This window comes from Mirounga angustirostris, unplaced genomic scaffold (genome assembly GCF_029215605.1).
Source record: "Mirounga angustirostris isolate CCGP_5_RB_7025 unplaced genomic scaffold, mMirAng1.0.hap1 SCAF_8, whole genome shotgun sequence".
Classification (NCBI taxonomy): domain Eukaryota; kingdom Metazoa; phylum Chordata; class Mammalia; order Carnivora; family Phocidae; genus Mirounga; species Mirounga angustirostris.
Genome location: NW_026991716.1, coordinates 34,041,207 through 34,067,338, shown reverse-complemented (window position 1 = coordinate 34,067,338; position 26,132 = coordinate 34,041,207). Strand labels below are relative to the sequence as shown.

The window sequence follows — 26,132 nt, the reverse complement described above, 5'->3', positions numbered from 1 at the left end:
ATACTGGAATCGGTGCACCCGGCTCGGCAGCCAGTCTGGGTGTGCAAGGGCGGGCGAAGAGCGCGCGTGCGAGCGCGCGGCTGCAGAGCCCGCGCCGAAACCCACGTCCCTCCGCCACTGTCCTCGGGATAGATGGATCCATTTCTGCTTTCTGACATTTTCCTGCCGGGGGGGTGGGGGGGGGCGGAGAGAGGAGAGAACGGGGAGGGGCAGAGAGAGAGAGAAAAACAGAGAGAGAGAGAGAGAGAAGAAAGCAGGCAGTCTGCTTCCCCCAGCCCTGTTTTGTTTTCTCTAATTGGTCCTGGGGGAGGCGAGGAAATTGGACAGAGGCTGGGCCGGGCGAGCTGGGCTGCCTTTAATTGGCTCCTTTTTTTAACTGGAGGGGAATCAAACAGGAGAGCGAGCGACAAAGGGTGGGAGAGCGAGAGACCGAACGAGGAGACGCGAGGAGGAGGGAGGAGGAAGGGAGGGAGGGAGGCGGGGGGAGCGCGGAATGAAAAGCTCCGAGGGGGGAAAAAGCAGCACAGCGAAGCCCAAGTTGCCGAGCGAACGGAGCGCTCACGCGGCCCCGAGCCCAGCGGCCGCTGCGCCCGGGAGCCCGGCCCGGCCCCGCCCGCTCGGGGCCCCCGCCGGCCGAGGCCGCCGGGCGGGGGCGGGGACGACCAACTTGGGGCGCGGCGCAGCCCCGCTCTCCCGAGAGCATCGAGCGCGGGAGCGCCACGGCGGCGGCCAGACGGCGGGAGCGAAGCGCGGCGAGCGGAGGCGGCGAGCGGCGCCCGCGCCGCAGCCCCGGCCTCGCCGAGAGCGCGAATATTTTTCAAACGACTCAAACTTTCCTCCTTTCCCCGCTTTCTGGGGTCTCTCTTGGCTGGAATTGCTCTCCTGATTCCCGCGGGGGCGCCGGGGCGCGATTCCTCCCCGGGGTTCCTCGGTGGCTCGGTTAACTTCGCGGACCTGGGGACCCGTGGCTCTCGCCCCGCGGCCGAACCCAGCCAGCGCTGCTCCCCCGCTCAGGAGGGCCGGGGGCCGGGGCTCCTTCGCCTCCGGGAGGGCGCCCAACCCGGCCCGCTTGGGTCGGGCTACTGAGACCCCAGCGCCCGCCGCAGGACTGGTGACAGCGGATTAACCCCGAGCGAAGTCCGGGCCTTCCCGTCCCCGCTCCGCGGAGAGGCGTCCCCTGGGCGGGGAAACGACAAGTTTGTCAGTCGTCGGTGGCCTGTTGGATCGAAGCGCCCCCGCCGCCGCAGAGGGGTCCCTGGCGCCCAGCACACGGAGCAGACAGCCCTGGGGACCCCGGGCGCATCGGCGGCCGGGCTCCTCGGGCCGGGGCGCTGGCTGCTGCGCCGGGCGCGCCAAGGCACCCGGGGCCGGGCCAGCGCCCCCTGCGTCCCCACGCGGGCAGCGGCCCCGCCAGAGGAGAAACCCGGGTCGCCGCCGCCGCCACCGCCGCCTCCTCAGTCTCCTGGTCTCCGTCGCCGCCGCCGCCCCCTCCGTCGCCTCTCGGGGGACGGGGGGACGCAGGGGGCATCGCGGGGCCCCGGCGGATGAGCCCCCTGCCACCTCTCGGGCTGCGCCGCCTCGCGGGGATGAAGCACCGGCCGTGAAGATGGAGGTGACCTGCCTTCTACTTTTGGCCCTGATCCCCTTCCACTGCCGGGGACAAGGAGTCTACGGTAAGAGCCCGCGTCCCGCTCCATGCTGGCTTAGCACCGCGCGGAAACTTTGCAAGAGGCGCAAAGTGCGCGCTGCCGGGGTTTGGTGGGGACCCCGGCTCGGACTCTGGAGTGGATGCCCGGGTCCCCGCCCTTCTCAGGGCGCGAGGAGATCGAGCTAGCTGTTTCGGAGCACGGAGACGGGTCGTAGGGTCTAGCGTGAAGCCGGGGATGCCAGGGGGAGGGACCCACTTCCTCAAACCTTGCCAGGGGCAGGAGTGACTCGGAACCCTTGAGAACACCCAGTCGGCTCGGGAGATCCTGACAGACCCCAAACCTGGGCCTGGGGCAGCGACTTGCACGGAAACCTGGTCCTACCCTGGCTCGGCGGGAGTAGAAGCCGAGCGATGCACGATCCGGAGTTGCGCGTGGCTGGCGGGTGAGCTGGCTGCCGGCACCACGGCCGGGCGGCGGGCTCGCCTTCCCGGCTCTCGCTGCGGCTTCGCTTCTTTTTACTCGCTTCTTGACGGCCAGAGCGAATGCCAGCATCCCCCGTATTGGGTGCCTGAAACCCCGGCATCCGTTTTCGAACCTCGCCTGAGCCAGTTCCTCCTGTCCCCGCTTCTCAGCTACAAAATCCCAGCCCCACCTTCCTTCTCCCTGAGCGCACACACGGACACATTCAGCCACCGTCCCCAGAAAACGCGAACACTGCACGCACCCATAGGGCTACGTGTTCAAACTCTGCCTCCTGCCACGCAGCTCTGCTCCTGCGTCCCTACGCCGTGTTCTCCTTCGCTCAGGGGACTCTGGCTGGGTGTCCCTTCTCCAGACTCTCCAGAGGGTGTTCCCCGGGGAAAGGTCCCGAGAGCAGGCATCATCTGTGCACAATCGTCCAGAGCTCCCCCTTCTCAGGGACCCTCCCTCTGAGTTCTAGCAGGCTTCTGTACCCTGACCTTAGAGCGCGAAAAAGTCCGTCTCGGGGCCCAGTGGTCCTTACTTTGCCTTCTCCTGACTGCAGGGTGGTCTGTGTGGGTCACTTTGTAATCGTGTGTAGCTGGGATGGGGAGAGGTCCCTGTCCCTCTTCCCCTGGGCCCAGGGTCTGATTGTTCATCTTTAGATCAGAGGAGAGTTTGACTCATTCTGTGGGTGCGGAGGCAGAGGTATTGTCCCCCCAGCTGCCCCCCCACCATGGCGCTGGGCATACACCAGCCAGCCTCAAGTGCAGATGCTAAATGCTCCCTTCTGGGGGCGGCTGGCCTTGCTGTGCCTCCCAAGAGGCAGGGGTGTCCTGAGGGGTGTCTGGGAGGTGACATGCTCCCCGCCCTACACAGTTAGCTGGCTTTGGCTTAATTCCCTGGGGAGGCGGGCCCAGGCATCTGGCCAAACTCTACTTCTTAATTAGTTTGTGTGTCTCTTACTGCCTGGCCCTTTACAGAGGCCAGAAGAGGGAAGGGGGAGGAGGAGCGCAGCGGAGACTGAGGAGGGAGGGGGCTTGTAGGGAGGAGGCCACTGACCTGGCCCTAGAGGCCTCCCTAGGGCAGAGGAAGATACCGGGGGTTTAGGGGGCGGGAGTCCTCTTTCCTCTTTCCCCCAAGGTTTCCTAGTAGCCTCACTGCCTCAAGAGCTGGCCTAAGGAGGGATGTCACTGAGGTCTTTGCCCCCTGCTCCCCACACCTCAGGGGCTCTGAGAGTGACAGAGACCTCGCACTATTCCCTGCTGTCTGTCCTCTACCCTGCTCCTCCCTCCAAATGTCCTTGGGAGATCTGGCCAACCTGTTTCCTGGCCATCCCTCTTCTCTATCCCCTCCAGCGTTTCCAGCCTTCTCCAGGGCTACACAGGGCCCTTGTTGAGGAAGGTCCTCTGAGCCTAGCCTGGAAGCCCCAGCAATGAGGGCAGTGGGGGTGGGGTGGGGGAGATAGGGGTGGTGTCTGCGGGCTCTGATTTCAGAGGACTTGGGGCCAGGATTTAGCCATTGGCTTATCTGCCCCCTATTTTCTGTAGTTTCTCCTCCCTCGTGTGCCTGGGTCTCCCTTTTCGTTGCTCTCCATTTGGAGCAAATCAAGGTGAGCTGGGTGTACTGGGGCCAGCCCCGGGCCCTGGGGTGACAGTGCCTTTGGGGTATTGGCTCCAAAGAAGCCTGGGGCCTCAGAGGAATTGCAGAGTGGAGTGTCTTCGTTGAGGTTGATGGAGAGAAGTGACAATCTAGTAGGAGAAGGAGGACGGCAAGAGGCTGCTGAGTTCTTTGTGATGCTAGAAGCTTTGGCCAGAGACAGCAGAAGGGGGAACAATTGTAGGACTGTAGTCCTTCGGCCCTCCCAGTTTCCCTCTCTGTCCAAAGCAGATAAAGCAGCTCGAGAAAGAGTAGAGTGTAGGGGTGAGGGATGGTCACTTGTGTCCATCATTGTATCCTGGCATCCAACGTGGTACCGAGCACACAGCAGAAGCTGAGCAAACATTTGTTGTAGGAATGAAGGGCCATGGTTGGGGGGGGGGGGAGGTTGAGGAAATGTTTTTTGAAATTCTTTTCCTCCAATAAGTCAGTCTAGGATGTTTTCCAGCAAGGTAGTGGGGCATACTCTGAGGGTCTCTGTTTAGGGAGAGTCACAGAGCCCTAGGCTGGCAGCCTAGGGGACCTCAGGGAGAACAGAGAAGAGGCTTAAAGCCCAGGCACAAAAGAAAACAGTGTGTCCTGGGGAGGGAACTCCAGCCCCTTCCCCTCTATCCCAGGCCTGTGTGGCTGAAGGAGGGGCAGATTAACATGGAAGCTAAATTGAGGAGAGGGAGGAAGAACAGGAGGGCATGGAGGGCAAAGCCGGCAGGATCTAGCCTGGGCTGTGGGTCTCTGTTGAGGCTGGTGGGAGGCAAGTACTCAGAACCCTATACTCCGCTTCCCTCTGAGGGTCCTCTTGCCGGCACTGAGCTCTGCTGTCTGCAGTAGGGCTGGGAGGTGCGCGCTCAGTCTGGCCAGGTGGCCTCCCTTCTTCTTTGGGGCACAGATGCTATAGCAGCCGAGTACTGGACCAGATGGTCCATTTGGAGCTAATCCCCTCCTCCCTCCCTGCTTCCCAATCTCCTGGCCCAGTTTGTTGTGCTCCGTGGTGGATCCTGTAATTTGTTTTCTGGCTGGCAAGGGAGGTGGGCTGGCCCCAGAGTGATGGAGGAAGAGTTTCCTGCATGTGGAGAGCATCAGAAAGCACCCCCTCCTCCATCCCGGCTTCCTTTCCTCCCCTAGCTGCTGGACTTCCAGCCAGGGCAGGTCGGTGGGATTCCTCTCCCTTACAAAAACACACAAACCCTTGGATTATTTAATATGCAGGAGTAGGAATTGACATTATCCTTAAGACAGGTTGTTTGCAACTTACTGGTGGAAGTCAAAATATTTCACCAAAGGTGTCATCAGAAACTACTATCCTATGCTAATTTTTGTGGGAACATGAAGACAGATGTTGAATAATTTGACAAGAGCAACATAGCTTACAGAATTATCACCAAGTCAGGTTTTTTTCCCCTCCACTGAGGGGTGCAGAGAAGGAATTTCAGGAAGTGTGTCTCCCAGTACCATCTTCTGGGTGTTGATCTGGGTGTGGGCACTCTGGGGAATTTTCACTAGAGTTTCTATCATGTGCCTTGAGACTGGCTGTCCGTATCTGACTCTCCCCCTGGAGAAGGCATGGCATCAGAAAATTCTGGTCCCCTAGGGCTAACAGAAGGCTTGGGGTTTTCTAAATGTCCTCAAGAAGGTTCAAACCTCTGTTCCTTCTTCCTCCCCAGTTACAGAAACAGCATGAGGGAGAGACGGGGCCTTGTTCCACCAAAGCCGGCTGGTTTGTTTGCCTTGCCAGCACTGTCTCCTTGCCCCGCCCCCCACATTTCCCCGCTGAAGTTGATGTTGGCCGGTGAGCCAGCCAAGGGCTCCCCAGGCCCAGCAGCAGGCTGGAGAGCCCCACTTTGGGTCAAGATCGGCATGATGTCCCATCCTACACTGCAGGCTGGGAATCTGTGTTTCCTGACTGGCTGGGGGCCCTGGTGAGGGGGTGGTTAGAGAGAATGTTATTAGCCAGGAAAGCACCCTTGAGGGGGTGTGCTGGGGCCATGCCAAGGGCCCACTTGTAATTGGCCAGGCTTGGCTGTGAGTTGCCGGGGCTGGGTGGCAAAGCCTCATTTAGAGCCTGGTATTAGCTCTGCTTTGCTAGAACAGGGAAGAACAGGCTGGGTGGGTGGGGGTGGGGGTTGCTCCGGAGGGAGAATAGAGGGAGCTAATCACGGCCGCCAAGGCCCGGCAAATGAATGATGCAGGAAATCAATATCTGGGGGCGGGAGTGGAAATCTGGGCAGTGGGAGCAACCCAGCTTCTCCAGCCGCCCAGGAGGCATGGGAGGAGCGGGACAGGCCGAAGTATGGAGGACCCCTCTGGGCCACCTCCTCCCACCCCCCCACGACTACTCTGCATCTCAGCCCCCCCACCCTCGCCTATCTGCCACCTGCCTTCCATCTCCATGTTGGGTTAGGAGATGCCCCTGCAACACAGCGGGACTGGGAGAGCCTTGCCCTGCCCCCTACCTGCCTCTGGACACCTGAGCCTGACTTGGCCCCAGGTGCAGGGAGTGTGTGTAGCAGCCTGGGGACGCGGCCCCCTGCTGTTGGCACTGCCACTCCAGATGTGGCCAGCAGGGGGAGGGCTTGGCCACCACATTGCCTTTCCTGGGCTTCTCTGGGCCTCAGGCCTCCCGGTCGGCTGAGAGTTAGTCCAATTCCTCAGCCTGGGGTCCATTGGGGCTCCCTAGGGCCGGCTGAAGCTCTGGGCCCCCTCCACCTCCTACGTACTCACCCCAGTGTCCCACGGCACTTGCCTGTGGCCAAAGCCACGCGTCCTGCCCCTAGTGCCACAGGAGAGCTCTGTGGTGGGGCTCAGCTCTGTGGGATCCTGCCCAGGTGGGGCTGTATACAGAGCAGGGACTGTTGCACTTGCAGAGCTGCCTCTTTGTGAACCTGGGGTGTGGCCCCTGTTCTTCGTCTTCCTCCCCTTCTCAGAAGACTCTGCTTTGCAGGCACACAGCTGCCATGGCAGGAACTGGGTATGAAGGGGCCCAATTACGTTTCAGTGCTGATACAGGAGGCAAGAGCAATGCTTAACACAGAGGAATCCTTTTTAAACAATGCAATCTCTCTTTTCCCCAAGTCAATGAGTAACATGTAACAATCAGAGAATATATTAAATTATAAGGAGGAAAGTAAAACTCGACACCCCGCCATGCATTTGGTGAGGGTTCTTTCAGGCATCCTTTTGTGCAAAGAGGAATGAATCTTTCAAGGAGACTCATTGGTTTTAACAACAATCCCTTATAGGCGTGTAAGTGTCGTGTGCCTGCCTCACTGTTTCAATGCCTCTGCCCCCACGCAGTTGGGCTGGAGGACAGGCTGAAAAGAACTGGGCAGTTAGAGTTGGAACCGCTAAGGAACAATAATAACAACCGCTCACGTTTCCTGCAGAGGCTGAGATCACAAACGTGTATTGTCTTTAATCCTCACCACCGCCCCTTGAGTGAGTCATTGTCAGCCCCTTTTACCAAAAAGTAAACTGAGGGCTCAGGAAGATGAAGTCACTTGTCCGAGTGACAGAGCTGGGCTCCAACCCAGAGCTGATTACAGAGCCTGTGCTTGGGGGGAGTAGGCTGGAATCCTGGGTGTGGGAGAAGCTGCCAGGAAGTTCTCAAGCAGAGAAATGGGCTGACGTGAGCCATCTTTCAGGCCGCTGTGCAGCTGCGTGTTTTAAAGAGGATATGGCCAGGAGGACGGAGACTGGGCAGGAGGTCCTGGAGTTGTCCGGGGAAGCCACAGGGAGAAGTTGATCCGGGTGGTGGCTGGGAGGATGGACAGGAGGGAGTGGGTACAAGGACTGTGGTCATTGAACAAACACCTGAGTGAAGGCCCTGGATGGAACACTTGAGATATCTGGCGAGAGAAACATGCTCTTACTCTCGGAGACTTTGCATTCAAACCGAGGAGAGATAGGCAGTAAACAATGAACAAGTATGTAATGCATCGTATGACGATGGGTTCTATGAAAAAGGGTAAAGGAGCCAAGGGGACAAGGAGTGGTCGACTGCAGTTCACGTTCAAATACAGTGGCTGGAAGGCCTCCTTGTGTAGGTGCCACCTGACCAGAGATCTGAAGATGCGGAGGGAGGAGGCCTGGTGGATATTTGCAGGACGGATATTCCAGGCAGGAGATTAGCCAGTGCAAAGACTCTGGGGTAGAAGCGTGCCTGGCCCGTTTAGCAACAAGGAGGCGTCAATTGGCTGAAGCCCAGTGATCGATGGGGAGGGGTGTTGGGAGGTGGGTGTTAGAGGGTTAGTGGGCCAGGTTGTTAGCAGTCTTGAAGGCTATGTAAGGATGTTGGCTTGTATTCTGAGAGATGTGGGGAGCCATGGGGGGGGTTTGAGCAGGAGAGGGACATGAACTGACACTTTTTAAATAGAATTCCTCTGGCTGCCCTGTGGAGAATGGGCTGTAGGGGGTTGGGTGTGGGGGAAGGGATCCACTTAGAGATTGTGGGAAAAGGCAAGAAATGAGACCATATGATCATTAGCTTCCACAAGTGCTTCAGGAACAGTGTAGGCAAGAGTTGGGGCTGCCGATGGCTCTGAGGCTTGGCACACAATGGCGGTGAGGTACAGCAAGGGCCATGGAAGGCAGGCAGGTTTGGGGCAATGGAGTGACGGAGTTAAGAGCTGGGACTTCTGGGTAAGAAACCTGGTCCGAACCCCAGCTCTGCCCTGCACCAGCTACGAGAGCCTGAGAAGTTACCTCAGCTGTGGAAGGCATGGCTTTTCTGCTTGTCAGATAGAGACAGTCGAACCCATGGCGTGGGTTTGTGATAAGCAGGCAGTGAGACAGCCTGGGAGGCCCTGAGCCCCGTGCTCGGCTCTCAGCCAGGCCTCAGTGCATGGTTTTCTTTTAACAACAATGCTAGTGCAGTTTTGAAGTTCATGGGATCCCCGTGTGGGATGTCTGGGAGAGATGTTGGTGGGGTAAATGGACATAAGTGTTCACGCTCAGGAGAGAGATCATGGTGAGAGGCAGATTTGCACATCTGGATTTATGTGCACAGAACGATGTGGGTTGAAATCATGAATGGACTAAAACTGCCAGGGAGGAGAGAGTAGAGTGAGGGGCACTGGACTGAGACCAGCACCCTGGGGGTGGGAGGCATGAAAAGAGACAGAGTAGGTGGCATCAGGGAGGTGGGAGGAGACCCAAGAGGGGACAGGGACGAGGAGAAGCGAGGAGAAGGGACGGGGTCGGTGGGAGCTGAGGTGGAGGAGGAGACAGTAAGGGCCGTCTAGGGGCTGGGGGGTTGGCAGGGAGGCAGCTGCAGCTCTGAGCAGGGCTCCTCGAGATCCAAAAGGACTCCACTGGGGCTTTTGTGAAAACGCAGATGCCGATTCAGTGGGTCTGGGGCTAGGCGGAGATTCTGCATTTCTAACACACTCTTGGGTGCTGCCCGAGCTGCTGGTCCGCGTTGCTCTTCGAATACCAAGGGCACGCAGGAGAGACGCTGGACTCAAATGGCCGACTTGGGTTGGAGGGCCAAGTGGGTAACTTGCTGCCTATGCAGGGCTCTGGCCCCGGAGCCTCGCTTCTGAGCCTCAGTTTCCCTCTCTGGAAGGCTGGTTCAGGCATGCCCGCCTCTTGGGATTACAGAGAAGCCCGACAGTGATAACGCTTTGTAAACTCTCAGGTGAACTCTGGGGACTGTGTTTCCCAAGAGCAGAGGGGGTGGCAGGCAGATGGTAGGGAGCCCCGGGTGTGGGTGGTGTGTGGAAGCAGGAGGTGCAGGCTGTGCTTTTGAGAAACGTGGCCGGCCGGGGAGGGGCTGAACCACAGTCCCTGCTCCCTGGACCCGGCCTCCTGCCCGTGGGAAGCTGGGGCCGCAGGGGCGGTGGTCTCCGTCAGTGGGTAGTGACTTGGGCGGGCAGGGGGGCACTGCTTGGCCAGCTTTGCAGATTCCACCCCAGGCTCTTGTTGGTTCCTTTCTAGTGCCAGAAACTCAGCTGAAAAAGACTTTGATTATCTGGAGGGTTGGAAGCTGTGTAGAGAAGTGGTTCTCAACCCCAGGGGCATCTCAGAACCACCTGGAGAGCTTTTCCAACGACAGATGCCTGGCTCCACCCCCAGACCTCCCGAATCAGAAGCTCTGCAGGTGCCATCAAGGCAGCTGTGTTCGTAAAGAGCTCTCCATTTGATTCTTGGGCACAGCTGGTGTAGACCGTGCATCCGAATGAGTCAGGCCCAGCAGATGTCTTCTTCCCTTGGGCTTTCTGAGGGCATTTCTGGGTTTTCCAGGTCACCGCCCAAGCTTTGATTCAGCCAAGCTTATCTGGACCCTGGGGTCTTTAAAAAACAATAACAACAACAACCCACACTTATTATTTTGGAAATGATGAGCAGGGAGGGCTTTCTAGTTTAATAGTTCTAACTGGCAAGTCCAGGTCACGGGCTTGGGAGACCGGCCCCTCCCCCTGCTTGGAACCGGGGGATTTCCAGTCCCGAACCTCGAGAGCCAGAAGGACACTGCCCCAGAAACTCTTTTCATTGATTTTCAGTAGGTAAATTCTGTTACCATTTTGAAATGTTGCCCTGTTGTTTATTCTTTTCTCTTTTTGGTTTAGAGAAAATGAAAATTTCAGAGCTGGGCCATGTCACAGCCATTCAGCGTAAACCAAGCAAATATTTAATGAGTATCTGCTAAGTGTCTGAAAGGGTGGTGGGTGCCAGGGCTGCAGAGGGGAAGGGCACCTGCCTCCAAGGAGCTCACAGGGAAATGGGAGAATGCAGTCTTTTCCACAGCCCTCATTTTCCAGATGGAGAAGCTTGAGTGACTTACCCAAGGCTGTACGATTAACAGGTAGTGGAGTAAGGATTTGAACTCAAGCCTGGCTCGTGCCAAGTCTAGGGTCTGCCTGCTGCCCCATGTATGAGGTTCCTGAGGGTGGTATCTGGCCATTTTTTACTCCCCAGCCTGTGTTGTGGAGGATGGGCTGGCTGATGGGAGCAGCGTGAGGACCCTCGGTTCTATATCAGATAGACATCACATTCTGTTGCCAGAAACAAAGACCCAACTACAGAGCCTCCAACAAATTAAAGTTGACCTTCTTAAGTCAAGAGGTAGGCTCTCCATGACTGCTATAGTGACTCCTTGGTCACTAGAGATCCAGACTCCTTCCATCTTATTGCTCTGCTCTCCTTCTTAGAGTGGTGCTTCTCAAACTCTGCCACATGTTAGAATTACCTGGTGAGTGTTTAAAAATCCCAATGCCTAGGTCATACCCCATAGCAATTAAATCAGAATGTCTGGGAATAAGAACCAGGCTTTGGGATATAAATGTATTTTTAAAGAACTCCAGCCATAGAGTGTTTTGCCTCAAAGTCGCCAAAGGGCTGCTGGGGCTCAGCCATCATGACACATTCCAGGCAGGAGGAAAGGAGGAACATCATAAAAGGGTGGACCTACCAGCTAAGTCAGCTTCTGTTAAAGAACTTTTCCAGGAGCCCCCTTCCAATGACTTCTGCGTACGTTGCACTGGCTAGTCTTAGCTGCAAGGGAGGCTGAGAAATGAAGTCTTTTAGATGGGCACATTCTCACCTAAGAAAACATGAGGTTTGGTTAGAAGAGGAGAATGGATATTGGGTAGGTAATGAGTAGTCTTAACCACAAATCCCAACCTCAGGGCCCGTTGGCATCTCTTGAAATGAGAAAGGATTTAGATGGATGTGGAACGCTGTTATCACCCCTCCCTGCCAGGCTAGCTCAAGTGGGCTGGGCGGCTCTGAGCGCTCTGAGGATGCCCAGAAGGAACCTCAGAGAAGACCAAGAGGCACAAGGAAGGGACAGACGTTCATGAGGGGTCCCACTTCTCATCTGCTCTTGTTCCCTCCCCCTCCCCCCACCACTCATGCTTGCCCGAGTTTGTTCATTTCTGTTGCTTGGTACCTCTTTCCACTAGCAGGTGGCTCCTTTGAGTCATAGCCACAGGAGCATTCTGAGGACCCTCCTGATTTTTAGGTCAGAAACTGAGGGTCCATACTGGAAGCCAGGGACTGCACTGTGGAAGTGATCTAGCTCATCTTTCTCCCTGTCAGACCCACACCCACCTGAGACCAGGTTACTCCACTGCTGTTTGCTCAGTGTCTCTGGTCCTTGTTGCTGGGAACTTCTCATTGTCTAACCTTGTTTCAACTTGCCATAACATCATCTCTAATCAGTAAGATTCAGGAGCTGAGGCCTCTGAGCTGAACTTGAACATCTGTTTGGCCCTGAGATTTTTCCCCTATGTGGTTCTTAAGAAACTCTGAGAGGGACATCAGGAGGGTAGAGGTAAGGAGCTGGATTCCGGTGGCCTCATCTACCTGTGTTTGGTTCTGGGGTTTCAGTGAAATGCAGGGAGACCTTGGGGAGGTCAGTTTAACTTCCAGTAAAATACAGAGGCCCACAAGGCAAGTTGGAGGTGGCAAGGCCTGGCTCTTCTCTCCTTTTTGGAATAAGGCCACAGGGTAGACAGAGGGAAGGCCATGAGATGGGGCCAGAGGGTGTGGCAAGGAGTGAGCTCAGCTGCTAGCCAGTAGCCTTAAGTGACCCAGAAGCAGATCCTTGAGATTCAGTGCAGGAAGAAACTGAGACCGGTGAAGGTAAGTGGCTTGTTGAGGTCACACAGCAATTAGGTACCAAGGCTGAAGTTAAAAGCCATGCCAAGGGACTCTATAGCTAGATCTTGCTCATTCTCCAGTATCACCTTATAGGTTCAGGAGAAGCCAGGACATGTCCACATGGCATTTATAAGCTCTTTTATGTCCATAATTCCCCCTCACCCCGCTCTGAACCCTATTTCTTATTCCTAGGCCTCTTTGTATCTGGACTATAGGATCTGGGGCTTGCTCCCGGTTCAAGACTCTGGCTTAGATTTTAGAAGCCGTTAATGGAAATCTCAAGGAGGCCCCCCTTGTGGGTAGAGGAGGCAGCCATCTGGTTTGGCAGTGTGAACTGGAGGTTGCTGCCAGGCCCCACCAGGTCCAACATCTCTGTCATATTGCCTAAGTCCCACCTTAGAGTTATTAACAAGTGAGCCAGCAGAACCATAGACACTGTTACCAGAAGGTTGCTCTGGGAATACCTGGCAGCCCTCAGGCCTTTTGGTCGGTTGATCAGATGAGTTGGATCTTGAAGTGTTGGTACTCAGACAAGGAAGATTCCGAGGAAGTAATGGGTCGAGGTTGGGGACCATGGTCGGTTATGTGATGTTTGTGGGTGTGATGGTTAAGCAATATGAGGGCTCTGGGTCATAGCCATGTGAGAGATTTAATAGTGGACATCATGATGATCAGACCTGGCTTGGACTCTCAGTCTTCATTTGGGTGCCCCAGAAGCAGACCTTGAGATAAGAAGCCAAGTGAGGTAATTTATTTGGCAGGTGAGCCTGAGAAACTCTGGTAGGGAAATAGAGATGTAAGACAGGGACGCAAAGGGAACCAAGAAATGTGCCTTGTCAAGTCAGTCACCATGTCCCATTGGGGACCTCTGGGACACTGTAAACACACCGGAGTTCTCCCACTGTGGTGAGGGAGCTGGGGCATGTATACGCCAGCTCTAATCTGTCATTGGTTGAGGGCTGCTCTGGGGGTATTAATTTCCTGGTACTTATAGCCCAGTCCACATGCAGTGTAAGCTCTAGTGGCCAGAGACAGCCTCAGGCAGAGAGAAGCAGCTTCTGGCCAGCGTGCAATCAAGTGGTTAGGGGAAGGGGGGTGGCGGCAGGCACCGACAGTTTGTATTACATCCTGCCTAAGCCATCCCCCCTTGTTTTTTCAGATCCAGCCTGTTTTGCTGAGCTCTTTGTTCTTAGGTCTTGTCTTCTGGATGCACATATAAGCCCTGACTCCAGGCTGAACACTCTCCCCTGCGGCCATCAGACCTGTGAGCTGCTCATTAACTTCCTTGGATTCTGTGACCAGAACCCCAGCACATCGATTTCCCCAAGACCTTCCTGATAGAATCCAGGCTGTCCCTGAAGGATGGAGGGGGCCTCACACTTGGGGAGGGCAGGGTTGGGGGATCATTGAGGACAAACCCAGAGTCTACAGGTCTTTTAGGCATTGCCATGAGAGGCATGATCTTTAGCTCCCCACCTGCTGAATTCAAAACTAAGAAAGAGGTGGGGACAACCTCCGAGACTAGCTCTCTGCAGGCAGAATTCCATGTGGGTAATAGAGTTGATCGTATTCTGTCCACTTCCTTCTCCAGGAACAAAACCTCCTCCCGTGGGCAATGACTAGGCTAGCCTGCACCCCTGAATATCCCTGGGACTTATAGATCTAAATCAGAGCACCTTCATCCTGTTGTGAATTTTTGTATCAGTTCATTGTCCACCTGAGATTAATTAATTCATCAAATATTTATTGAGTACTTCCTATGTGCCAGCCACTGTTCTAGGTGCTGAGGATACAGCAGAGAGCAAGACAAAGAGAGGATCTAGAATTACCGGTTCGTGGAGTCAGAGCCAGGAGGGGTCTTAGGACAGAACTAATCATTTGTCGGAAGAGAAACCTGAGGCCGAGAAGGGTCAAGACAAGTCCTCAGGCCACACGGCAAATAGGGAGCCCAACTTGGAATCAAGGAAGGTCCGAGATAATGAGCTAAGGGGTCAGCTGTCCCTAACTGGTCAGTTTTTAGAGGCAGAAACCAGTGGCCAGAGGCAGAGTCACACCAAACTAGTGTGTGTGTGTGTGTGTGTGTGTGTGTGTGTGGCTTCATGTGGGCCAGGGCAGCCAGCAGGAGACATGAGTGGCTTTCTGTGATCAAGCCATCCCACCTCCTTCCAGGGCACTCAGAGGCTGCGGTGAGCTCTCCCCTCCCCTCTTGCCTCCCCTAGCTCCCCCATATGGCCATGGCATATGGCCACAGTGGCCTCAGGCAGTGCCGGGAGGGTTCAGTACTGAGGGATGCCCCGATGTGCCTGAAGCATCCACAGCCCTGTCTGACTCACTCCCTCACTTTCTCGGGAGCTGAAGGAGCAGGCTCAGTGGGCTGCATCCCTCGCAGTCTCCTTCCCCTCACTCTGTGGGAGTTGGGGCAGGTGTAAGGAGTGGCTCCAGAGAGCCAGGCTGAGAGGCAAAAGGAGGTAATTGGGTGGGGAGCTCTGGTGATCAGTGTGTGTGTGTGTGTGTGTGTGTGTGTGTGTGTGTGTGTAGGACCATTGGCATGAGATAAACTGCTCCCACTGGGTACCTCAATAGGAGCTGAAATACATCCCCCTCAGTTCTCTCTATCCGGTGCATGTGTACTCCATTTGTATTTTTGTGTGTACCTGTAAATATATGAGGGCATACCTGTGCTGAAGGTGTGTATATGCATGGTGATACACCCAAGAACATGCACCTATGTGCATGGGGCCAAGCATGTACATGTGGGGAGACTGCAGACCTCTTTGGGGGACCTTCTCTGGGTCCACCTTTATCCCCCTGCCCCTCCAGGCAGCCCTTGGTTCCCAGGCGGGGGGCAGGAACAGACATTCAGCACTCTGGGCTGTCGGCCAGTGCTTATGTCCAGCCTGGGTTATGGCTGGTCCCCCCCACCCCCCACTTCTAGGAGACCTGAAGTGGGGGCCAGGGGCAGGCCGAGGCTGGCCTGGAGCTCCCGGCTAATTCTCCCCGGCCTCCATCGATCCAGCAGCTTCTCCTGAGTCTATTAGCAGTCGGCGAGTGAAAATATCCCCCATTGCGAGCCCTGACCTGAGACAGGGAGGAATCCATAGCAATTTGTTCAAACAGAGGAAAGCGTTTCCCTCTGATTTGTATTCCAATTTATTCTAGGCAGGAAGGGGGTCAGGGTGGGGGGGATGGGCCCAGGCCCAGGCCCGTCTCCCTTGGCCCCCCATGCCAGCCAGGGTGGCAGCTGGTGCTCCCCATGGTTCCTGGGGGAGGGCTGAGGCAGGGAGGGCGGGCCCCAGCAGGGGGACGGGAAGAGAGGCCTGTCAGCCTTCCCAGCAGGCCCGGCTTGGCTGCAGAGCTCAGTTGTGGGTTTGGTTTTCACAAAATACAAAGCCGCCTGCTCGGAGCCTCTCTCCCGGGCACTGGGGCCCGTGCCAGGCGTGTGCTCACCCACTGCACCCATGCCAGGATGGGGGCTGGGCCGGGCCCATGGACAGTGGCCCCAGCTGGGCTGAGTGGCAGGAGGATCTATTCTCCTGAAGCCCTCACCAGCCAGCCTTGCAGGAGCAGAGCTGCTCAGGCTCGGAGGGGAGCTGACACTTCGGAAAAGCTGCTGTGCAGGGTGGAGAGCCCCTCACCACAGGAGCCCCGAGTGCACCTGACTGGTGCCGTGCTCAGGCTTTGTTCCTGGTCTGGGCAAATGGGGGGCTCACCACTCTCCGACCCGGGAAGTCTCTCTTGAGCACTTACAGTAACGACAGCTCTGACTGACATTCATTAAGGACCCACTATTTGCCGGGCACTGGGCTAATGCTATCAAGTATCCAGTCCTTGCAGGGTCCAGGCGTCCTTGGGTGCCTCAGTTTCCCCACCCTTCCAGATCCTTCTGTCACCTCCCTCACCCACCTCTGCCCGATCCTTCTCACTTCCTCCTGAGAATCACTTCTCCCTTCTACCTGAGGGTGGCCCTGGTGACTGAAGTTCTCAGGACTGACGCCTCTGAGGCCCCCTTTTCCAGAGGGACCCCATGAACAGGCTAGCTCCTTTTTTTCCAGGTAGCTTCCTTTGGCCCCACCTCACCCTCACCGCCAGGGCACAGGCCTCTGCAGAGGTGACGCCATGGCAACGGGAGAGGAGGATTCTGGGAAGGGTCAGCCAAATGGTCCTACAGCTACACCCGCCCCCCCCCCCCCCACTGTTTCTTTCTTTTTTGCACCAGTGCCCGCAGGGAGGGAAGTAACCAGAGACGTTCTTCACACTCAGGTGTCAGTGACTAGCAGCTCTGAGGTCAGCTGTTGCACATGATTTGCCAGGCTCCATGACACCACCAAGGTCTAATTTCAGAAGCCAGCAACTAAATATATCAAAGTGGATGAATAATCATCTCTCCCAGGTGGGAGAATGTGGCGTAAAGGAGCAGAGGCTTTGGACACAGATGTGGGTTCAGGTTCTGCCTCAGCCGCTCCCTGGCTGTGTGATCTTGGGCAGGTTATGCTCTGTGCCTCACGCACAAGCTTCAAGATGGCGGTCCCAGCGCCTTCCCGAGGGGGCTGTGGTGAAGAGGCAGTGGGAGCGCGTGGAAGGCCGTTCTGAGCCCGGTGCCTGGCACACGGGGGGTCAGTGGTGGCGGCTGTTCAGAGGCGGCCCTGCTAAGTGAGTGATGTCTGGGCCTGGGCCTGGCTCGGGAAGCTAGTGAGTCACAGAGACTGCCACCAGGGAAGCTGCACGTGAGGCTTTATGTGCCGGCGTGTGACACATTATTAGGGGGAAGAGGGAGCAAGACAGAGACCCTGGCCCCGGAGAAAGGGTGGCAGAATTCCAGCCCTCCTCCCATCTTCCTCTTGGGGAAATTTATAGCCAGAATGTTCCCTTCGAGCCACTTTGTAGGTTGGGAGACAGGTATGTTTTGCACCCCGGCCTTAACTGCACCACTGCCTCTCCCAGACCTCATTTTCCTCCTAAGAGGCAGCCCCCCCGCCCCCACCTCCTCAGCCCCTAGGAGCTTCCTAAGGGCAATGACTTTTCTGTCTCTGGCTGTGATTGAACTCTGGTGCAATTGGCCTCCCCCCTCCCCAAGTCCTTCACTTTTCTCCCCCGACCTACAGGGTTCCAAATCATTTATAGGTTGTTCGGAGGCTCAGCATTATAATCAGATCCTACGGTGCATGCCACTTACGTGGTTTCTAAAGTTTTAGCCAAAAAAGGAGTGAAACCCTTCAGTGATGGAGGAAAAAAATAATGAGAATACTTAACAGGAGGGCAGGTATGGCATTTCTTGATTTATAAATGTACCCAATGCTAAAGAAAATATGTTCCCCAACTTGATGCTTCCTGCATTGACTCTTGGAAAGAAAAGATTGTTCATCCTTTTCAGGGATTTAACATGCTTTCCCTCCCAGGGGTGTTTGCCTTTTGAAAGGGACACAGGTAAAGAATGAACAAGTGACTGTTTAATATGCAGGTGTTGATGAGTGTTATGAAGAACACACAAAGCAGGGAAAGGGATTGAAAGTGGTAGAAGTGGGGCATGCATGCTGTCTGAAATAGGGTGGTCAGGGAAGGCCTCCCTGAAAACACAGCTGAAGGAAGTGAGGGAGTGAGCTCTGGAAATCTGGGGAAGAATAATCCGGCAGCGGGAGCTGCAAGTGCAAAGGCCCTGAGATAGGAGTGGTTTTGGCCTGCTTGAAGAACAACAGATCCGAGAGCAGTGTGACCACAGTGCCAGGGGGCAGTAAAACATAAGTGGGGATGGGAGCAGATGACAGGGGATGTGACAGCCTATTAAGAAAGTGTTGGCTTTTGACTGCACGTGAGGTGGGAGCCATGGTAGGGTTTTGAGCAGAGGAAGGACAGGGCCTGACTTAGTGTTGTAAAGGGATCCCTTTGGTTTCTTGTGGAGAACAGACTGTACTGGGCAAGGGAGGAAGCAGAGTAGATCTATCAGGGGGCTGCTGTCGAAATCCAGGCAGAAGATGGTGATGGCTAAAAGTAGGGTGGTATCGCAGGGGTCAGATTGGGGATCTGTTCTGAAGGCAGCTGAGAGGGCTTGCTGGTGGATTGGGTGTGGGCTGTAGGAGAAGGGGTGAGGATTGTTTCCGGCTGACGGCAGGGGATACTGTGTTTTCACTAATGGGGATGCGGTGAGGAATGACTCTCAGGCTGCTGGGGGACGGTAACGGCTGTCCTCCTGATGTCACTGGGTGCAGAGAGAGGCATACAGCAAATCAGGCCCTTACATCTCTGCTCCCTGATTTTTAAACCTCAGAGCTAGTCCTCCTGCCACCTCCTGAGCTGGATGGGGTGAAGGCCGGTCTGGAGAACTGTGGGGAGGTGACTTCAAGACGTTTCACGCAGTCAGGTCATGGCACCTTTAACTCCACCCCACCCTGGGGTAGGGGACAAGGCCCCGAAACCCACAGCGCCTGGGGGTGGGACCCTTGGAGGCTCTCCAGAAACTCTGTCCTCCCCTCCCCTGCTCTTCCGTCCTGGGGTCTAAGGCCCCACCTGCTCTCAAGCCACGGGATTGGTTTTGCTTTCAGAGTTGTATTGTTATTATTACCCACTTAAACAACCTCATGGAAAGAAAAAAGAAAAAAAAGGAACCCAATGACCATCAAACATTAACTGTTCATTCTAAATTCCCTGTGCATACCTGTCAATACATTTTTATATAGCGGTAAACAGTCGTCCGTTCTGCACTGTCGGCCGACTTTATCTCCCACGCACGTCTCGCAGTATTGACTGAGCCCTCAGCCCTGTCACTTTAATGGCTGCAGGGCACCCCCTGCATCGATGTGCTGGAGTTGGGTCACCATTTCTCTGTGGTGGAGAATTTGGGCAGGTGCCAGTTTCCCCTGCTTCTAGAGAGCTCTGCCGTGAATAACCTTATATGAATTACTTTTTCCTTTTAAATTATTTCCTTGGGGCCTATTCCCCAAAGTGAGATTGCCTAATAGGTCCTAGGATAGGAACAGTTTTATGGTTCTCATTTCGCCCTGCCGGGTCACATACAAAAAGTTTGAGCCAGCTTTGCACGCAGCCCAGCCACAGTGGATTTCATCCTCCGAATTTATTTCCCTGGGTTTAATAGATGCATTATGACTTGTTTCTTAACTTCCAGTGTTTGCTTCCCGAAGCCACATTTGGGTCTCTCAGCGCCTAATAACTTTACAGTTTACGTGGAGCTTTCTGGTATGCCATCTCAGTGAGGCACGGTGAGCGTAATATTATTGGCCTCTGTTTTATACGGCAGAATGGGAGTTTAGTCACATTAAGTGCTGGAGTGAGGCCTCCAACCAGTTCTTGCAGGTTTGGTTAGAAAGGATTCCCATCCGCCTGCCACCATCCCATTCTCTCTGTGGGCCCAGGGTCCCCAGATGCCCAGTTCAGCCCCAATTCAGTGCCCTTAGCCCTGTCGTCTCCCCTCTGCTCCCACAGCCAGCTTGTGCCAGACCCTATGCCTATGCTCCCAGGTTGGGCCTCAGCTCTGTGGGGCTTGGAGGAAGCACTGGGTTTGGGAGTCAGGTGGGGCTTAGGGGGTTCTTTGCCTTAGCAAAGCCATGACACTTTCCATTTCCTGGCCTAGGACTGGCCCAAGATCTACATTCTGGGTGGGGAACCCAGACCTAGCAGGTTTTATTCTGCTCCCTTCGAACCATACTTTTTTTTTTTTTTTAAGATTTTATTTATTTGACAGAGAGAGACACAGCGAGAGAGGGAACACAAGCAGGGAGAGTGGGAGAGGGAGAAGTAGACTCCCCGCTGAGCAGGGAGCCCGATGCGGGGCTCGATCCTAGGACCCTAGGATCATGACCTGAGCTGAAGGCAGACGCTTAATGACTGAGCCATCCAGGCACCCCTCAAACCACATTTCTTGGGTATCGCCTAGGCAGTGTGCACTGTGCTTGGTGGATCTGGTTTTTACTGTATTTAACACTCACCATAGGGAGCCTGCTTGTGCCCATTTTATAGTCAGGAGACTGAAGCTCTAGACTAGAGAGTTAAAAGATCTGCCCCAGGCCACAGAGCAATTGCTGCAACTCCCTAGACAAGAACCCTGTGCCCAGGCTGGGTCTACACTAGACCTGCGCCTCCCATGGGTTTGCGTCAATAGTTACGCTTTAGCGTGGGGCTGGGGTGGGGACTTGGTCATATCTAATGTCTGGGCTGCTGCCAGGGTGCCGGGCCAAGGGAATGGCAGTGACTGGTCCCCAGGACTGGCAGAGCTTGGCAGGGCTGGGCAGCTGGGACCCAAGCAGGAAAATCTACATGAGTGACCCCATGTCCATGGACTTCACATCCCTGGGCCAGGCAGGCTCAGGTCCTACGTTCTAGAAGCCATTCTCTGCCCTGTGGGTGGCAGCCTCTCTCTTCCACCATCATCCAGTATGTTCTCTTGGGGAGATCTTTCCTTCCCACGATTACCTCCTTTAGCCCACCTTGCTGCTCTGATCTCTCAAGATTACGGCTCGTGGCCCAAAGTAGACCTCTGCATCCAGTGTTGCATTTTCTCCTTGCAGGCCCTTTGAACAGGTTCCCACAGGGTCCCGGGCTATATTATCAAATGGAAAAGGGTCTAGAATTTATTAAGTACCTACTTTGATACCAGTCCTTGTGTTATGTACCCGATGTGTGTGATCTCATTTAATTCTCACAACCCAGAAGTTACTTCCCCTACTGTCTGAGATGTCTTTTCTCCATTTGCAGAGTGAGGAAACTGAGGCTTCAGGAGGCTGAAGGACTTGCCCAATAGTAAGGAGATGAATGGTAGAGTCCTGCCTCCCGCCCCTTGTCCCACACCATCTGGGCAGCCCCTCAGGCTTACGTGTACAGCCTCAGGTCAAGCAGTGCCGGATTTAGGGCATGTGACTCTCTGTTCTCTTTCCTGAGTGTCCTGCCTGCACTTATTAGAGCTGCCCTAGGTCCCCTCACTGTTGAGACTTTTGATCCTGGTCTTCTGCGACCCAGGGAGAAAGTCCCTTACAGCTTCTCCCAGGGCACCTCAGAGTCCCCACATAGGGGGCTTTCCCGGTGACCCGTCCCGACATCCTGGAGTTCCATTAGTGGGGTGCCCATTAGACTTCCATTGATCCACAGTCCATGAGTATCACTTGGCACTCTCAACCCTTGTGTGCCTTCCGATGAGGCCAGGATGTGGGTGCAAGGGTGCTGGACATTCCCTGGGACTGGGGCACAGTTGGACCGGCCACCACTTCCGGCAGAGGAAATTTGTCAAGAGGGCCAGGCGCTGCCCAAAGTGTCGGGTTCTGCACACGGTACTATGCCGTGCAAACAGTATCCAGTCCTGCAAATAGGAGCAGGCTCTGCAGGCAGTCGCAGGCCCTGCCTCCGAGCGGGGAAGCAGAGCTTTTATGCTCGGTCGTGGTGATAGGGTGGCAGGCTGAGCACTCATCCCTTCTTCTGTGGCTGCTCTCATATTCAGTGACAGCACCTTGTACTTGGAGGTCAGAGACATACACGCTCAGGTTGGGGAGAGATTTTTGTGGCCAAAGAGGAGGATGGCTGAATACGGGTTTGGTTGTGATGAGCCAAAAAAGGACCCTGGGGTGGAGGGCAAACTCTAGTGGGATCTGCAGCCAAGTGAGGACAGAGGTTCTTCACGGAGGACAGCTCTGCCTTTACGGCTCTGCATCCCAGCTCTGAGGGCAGGACAGTTCACACAATAGGTGCATAGGAAATACTGCAGAAAGAATCAATGAATCAATGGCAAATAAACAGGCAATTGTGTGTGTCCTCTGAAGGGTTAGGAGCCCAGGAGCGAGAGGGAGGATGGAGAGGAAATCAGCTTGCACTGAGGTCTAATGACCCAAGAGAATGTCCAGAGGGGTGCAGGGCAGAGTGTGATGATGCTTCCCCTCAGGATGGCCGGCATTTTTTTTTAAAGATTTATTTATTTATTTGAGAGAGAGAGCGAGAGCGTGCGCACATGTGAGCAGGGGGAGGGGCAGAAGAAGAGAGAGAATCCCAAGCAGGTTTCCCGCTAAGCGCGGAGCCTGGTGCAGGACTTGATCCTGCAATCCTGAGATCATGACCCGAGCCAAAACCAAGAGTCGAATGATCAACTGGCTAAGCCAGGCCAGGCGCCCCTCAAGATGACCGGCATTAAGGTGAGGTCAGAGGAGATGGTGTGGGATGGGGGAGACTGTTTCAGGCTGGTTTTCCCAGCATTGAATTGGAGACTCCCCTAGACTTGGAGAAGTCCCCTGGTCCATCCTGGGTGGTGAACAGAGGACAGGTGATAGCCAGCTCCACAACCAGCCAAGGCCAAGGGGGAGGTAGGGCAAAGCCTTGCTGTGGACAGCACAGAAGGGTGAATTTTCCCAAGAGGCCCATGTTTGATGGCCCACGGTTTGTTGGAGAGGTGTGGAGTGTCATCCCTGGCAGAAGGATGCCCAGGTGGAGCTGGCCAGGTGCCTGCCCCATGAGCCTCCTCCCAGACCCTGGCCGCCATTCTCTCAGCAGCTAATTAAAAGAGAAAAGCCTGTTAATATTTCAGCACTGTTAACTCTGCTAAATTATTAAGTGTCCATTTACATTACATGTATAAAAGGATCGATAAATATGTGCCTACCAGGAGCTGGGAGGGCCACGGCAAGATGGTTTCTAAGGATGCTGCATGGGACTGGCCTAACTAGCGACTCGGAGACTATGTCGTGCATCCTGAGCCCTGAGTCCTCAGCACTGTGCCAGGCACTCGGGAGCTGGAAAAGCACAGGGCTTAGCATAAAAGTCAGAGAGTCAAACTCTAAATCAGCAGGGTGTCCTTGGGCAACTTACTTAACCTTGCTGAGCCTCAGCTTCCTGATCTGACAAATGGGAGTAATAGGCTTGTTATGAGCAATACATGAGATAATAGACATAAAACACTTGACACATTATGGCACAGAGTAAATTGTTACTGTTATGTATTTATCGTGATGTTATTGTTATGTTAGGGGGGTGGGTCGGGGGACACCAGAGCCTTAACTCCAGCTCACGGCCAATCTCTCCCTACCCGCTCACAGGCCTTTATAGACATTGTCCTTATCCCAGCTCTTCCGGACTGCACACTTCTCTAGTACCCCTCAGCACCAAGCTCAGCACCTCATGCTCATAAGGATGTGTTGACTGATGGAAGTCAGGAACACAGATCCTGATTCCATATTGCCTGGCCCAGAACACTCAGTGATACTTGTGGGAGGCTGTGAGGATGGTGGCACTTGCCCTGCCATCTGCTAACGGGGTAGATAGAACTGACTTCAGGTGGAGAAGTCTGCAGCCCCCTTCTCCCCCCCACCCCCCTGTTCCTCTGGAAGTTTCCCAGCCACACACACCTTCCCAGAAAGAATCAGGAGTTGGAAGCAGGACAACAGCCCCCACTTGACGATGATTAACTTTTTTTTTTCTGCAAAGATTTTATTTATTTATTTGACAGAGAGAGACACAGCGAGAGAGGGAACACAAGCAGGGGGAGTGGGAGAGGGAGAAGCAGGCTCCCGGCTCAGCAGGGAGCCCAATGCGGGGCTCAATCCCAGGACCCTGGGATCATGACCAGAGCCGAAAGCAGACACCTTAATGACTGAGCCACCCAGGCACCCCTATGATTAACCTTTTTAAATGCGGCATGGGGAAGAAACCAGAAGGAAAGCTGATGGAGCTTTAAACTAAGGGTTTCCATTCATTTCGCTGCCTGCCTGCCTGCCTGCCTGCCTTATTTGGCTCTACATCTTACTGCCGCATCGTTGTGCATTTAACAGCACCTCTTACACTTTGGCTAGTGCCCGGGAGGAGATTCTCTTATGAGGGATGGGGGTCTTTGAGGAAATTTCCCCTCCAGGTTCCAGTGAGAATTCTCTTCTGAAGCCTGGTAGACGAGTTGAATTTGCTTTAACATGAATCCTTGAGAGTTTGTGGCTTCCTCACTGGGCCTGCTGGGTGCTGGCTGTCCCGACCCCCACCTATAATTTGGGGCGTATGCTTTCTGGAGGAAAAAGGAGTGAGCCAGTAGGCCCGAAGCATTGTACCAGGGACCCACTATTTCTGCCTCAGCTGTACTCCTTATGATGCTGCCTAGTGGGTGACATCTCTCATGCTGTTTGGCTCTGCTCAGCCACAGGGCTGGGGAGGGCCGTGACACTTGACTCGACAGCCATTAGTTGTTTTTTTTTTTTAAGAATTTATTTATTTGAGAGAGAGAGAGCATGAGGGGGGGAGGGTCAGAGGGAGAAGCAGACTCCCTGCCGAGCAGGGAGCCCGATGCGGGACTCGATCCCAGGGCTCCAGGATCATGACCTGAGCCGAAGGCAGTCGCTTAACCAACTGAGCCACCCAGGCGCCCCAGCCATTAGTTTTGTATTGAGCTTTGGATCAGCATTTCTCCACTTATTTTCCACAACGCTTCTCTCTTTCAAGATGCTAAGAGTTCCTCTGTGAAGAAAGGGCTTTATGGTCAAATACATTTGGAAAGCACTGGCTTAAACTAAGTTACATAGGTGTGTTTACTGCAGGACTTTTCAGAGCCTTTAATAATCTACCTTTGGGTGCCAAGACACTCTGTGAAGGAGAGAGAAGACGCAGCATCAGCATCCTGACTTGGCAGAGGACTATCAATGAACACTTTATGGCACCACGGGTTGGGAGATACCGTTTTCCTTTTCCACGGGGCTTCATTGAAAGATCTCAGGAGAGTGAAATCAGAAATGTCTCATAGACCAGAGGCAGGGAAACATACCTGGTTCCAAACTCCCGTCCTATCTTCTATCCACCAGTGTGGTGTCAAGCAGAGATGATCAAATCCAGCCTCCAAAATTCCCATAGAGCTTGTTACAAATACAAACTCTGACAGCCTTGGAGTTGGCATGGCAACAGCCTCCCTGGTGACACAAGGCGGGGGTAGGGGAGTCGTGGAGGACTGGGACAGGGACTAGAGTTCCAAGCTAGCAGGTGAAAGGCCTGGGTTCAAGTCCCCACTCTGCTCCTGTCCTGTGTCAGTGAGTGACATGGACAGGGCATTTCCTTCTCTGGGCTTCCGCTGTCTTCTCTGCCAAAAGAGGCTAAATCAGACTTACTCTTTTTGCCTCTCAGAACAAGGCAAGGAGCTTGGAAATATATACAGTGGACCCCAGGAAGGTATCACTCGTCACCATCTGTGGCAGATAAGGCCAGGTCCTTTCATGCAAAGGACTTGCAGCCCCCCAGGGAGGTGGGTTCTTGAGAGGAGCGCAGGATCATTTATAGAATAATGATGCTAGGGGCGCCTGGGTGGCTCAGTTGGTTAAGCGACTGCCTTCGGCTCAGGTCATGATCCTGGAGTCCCGGGATCGAGTCCCGCATCGGGCTCCCTGCTCGGCGGGGAGTCTGCTTCTCTCTCTGACCCTCTCCCCTCTCTTGCTCTCTGTCTCTCATTCTCTCTCTCAAATAAATAAATAAAATCTTTAAAAAAAAAAAAGAATAATGATGCTAGCTACCATGTTTAGATGGCTTACTGTGTACCAGGCACTGCTTTCAGTGCTTGACGTAAGTTTACTTATGTATTCCTCACAACAAGCCCATTTTACAAGTGAGCAAATGAAGGCTTAAGTAACCTGCTAAAGTCATGAAGTAACTTGCTGAGAGCTGAGTGTGCTGGGAAGCTGAGAGGGATGCTCAGAAGGGGCCCCATCCCTCCCCCCTGTTCCCAGCTCCTCTGAAGCCTTGCACCGCCCTCAACATGAATTTTAACATATCTGTGAAACATCCCTACCGGCTTAATGTCCGCTTTGAGCATCTCCA

General features: G+C 54.7%; 1 protein-coding gene across 1 annotated transcript in view; it reads left to right on the top strand.

Moving 5' to 3' along the window:
• The first annotated feature begins 550 nt into the window (after nt 1–550).
• MDGA1 (MAM domain containing glycosylphosphatidylinositol anchor 1) overlaps nt 551–26,132 on the top strand; it is a 59,170-nt gene continuing 33,588 nt past the window's right edge. The window contains exon 1 of the mRNA XM_045869802.2: nt 551–1,673. Coding sequence (XP_045725758.1) covers nt 1,607–1,673 — 67 coding nt within the window. The 5' untranslated portion in view covers nt 551–1,606. The remainder of the gene's footprint in view (nt 1,674–26,132) is intronic.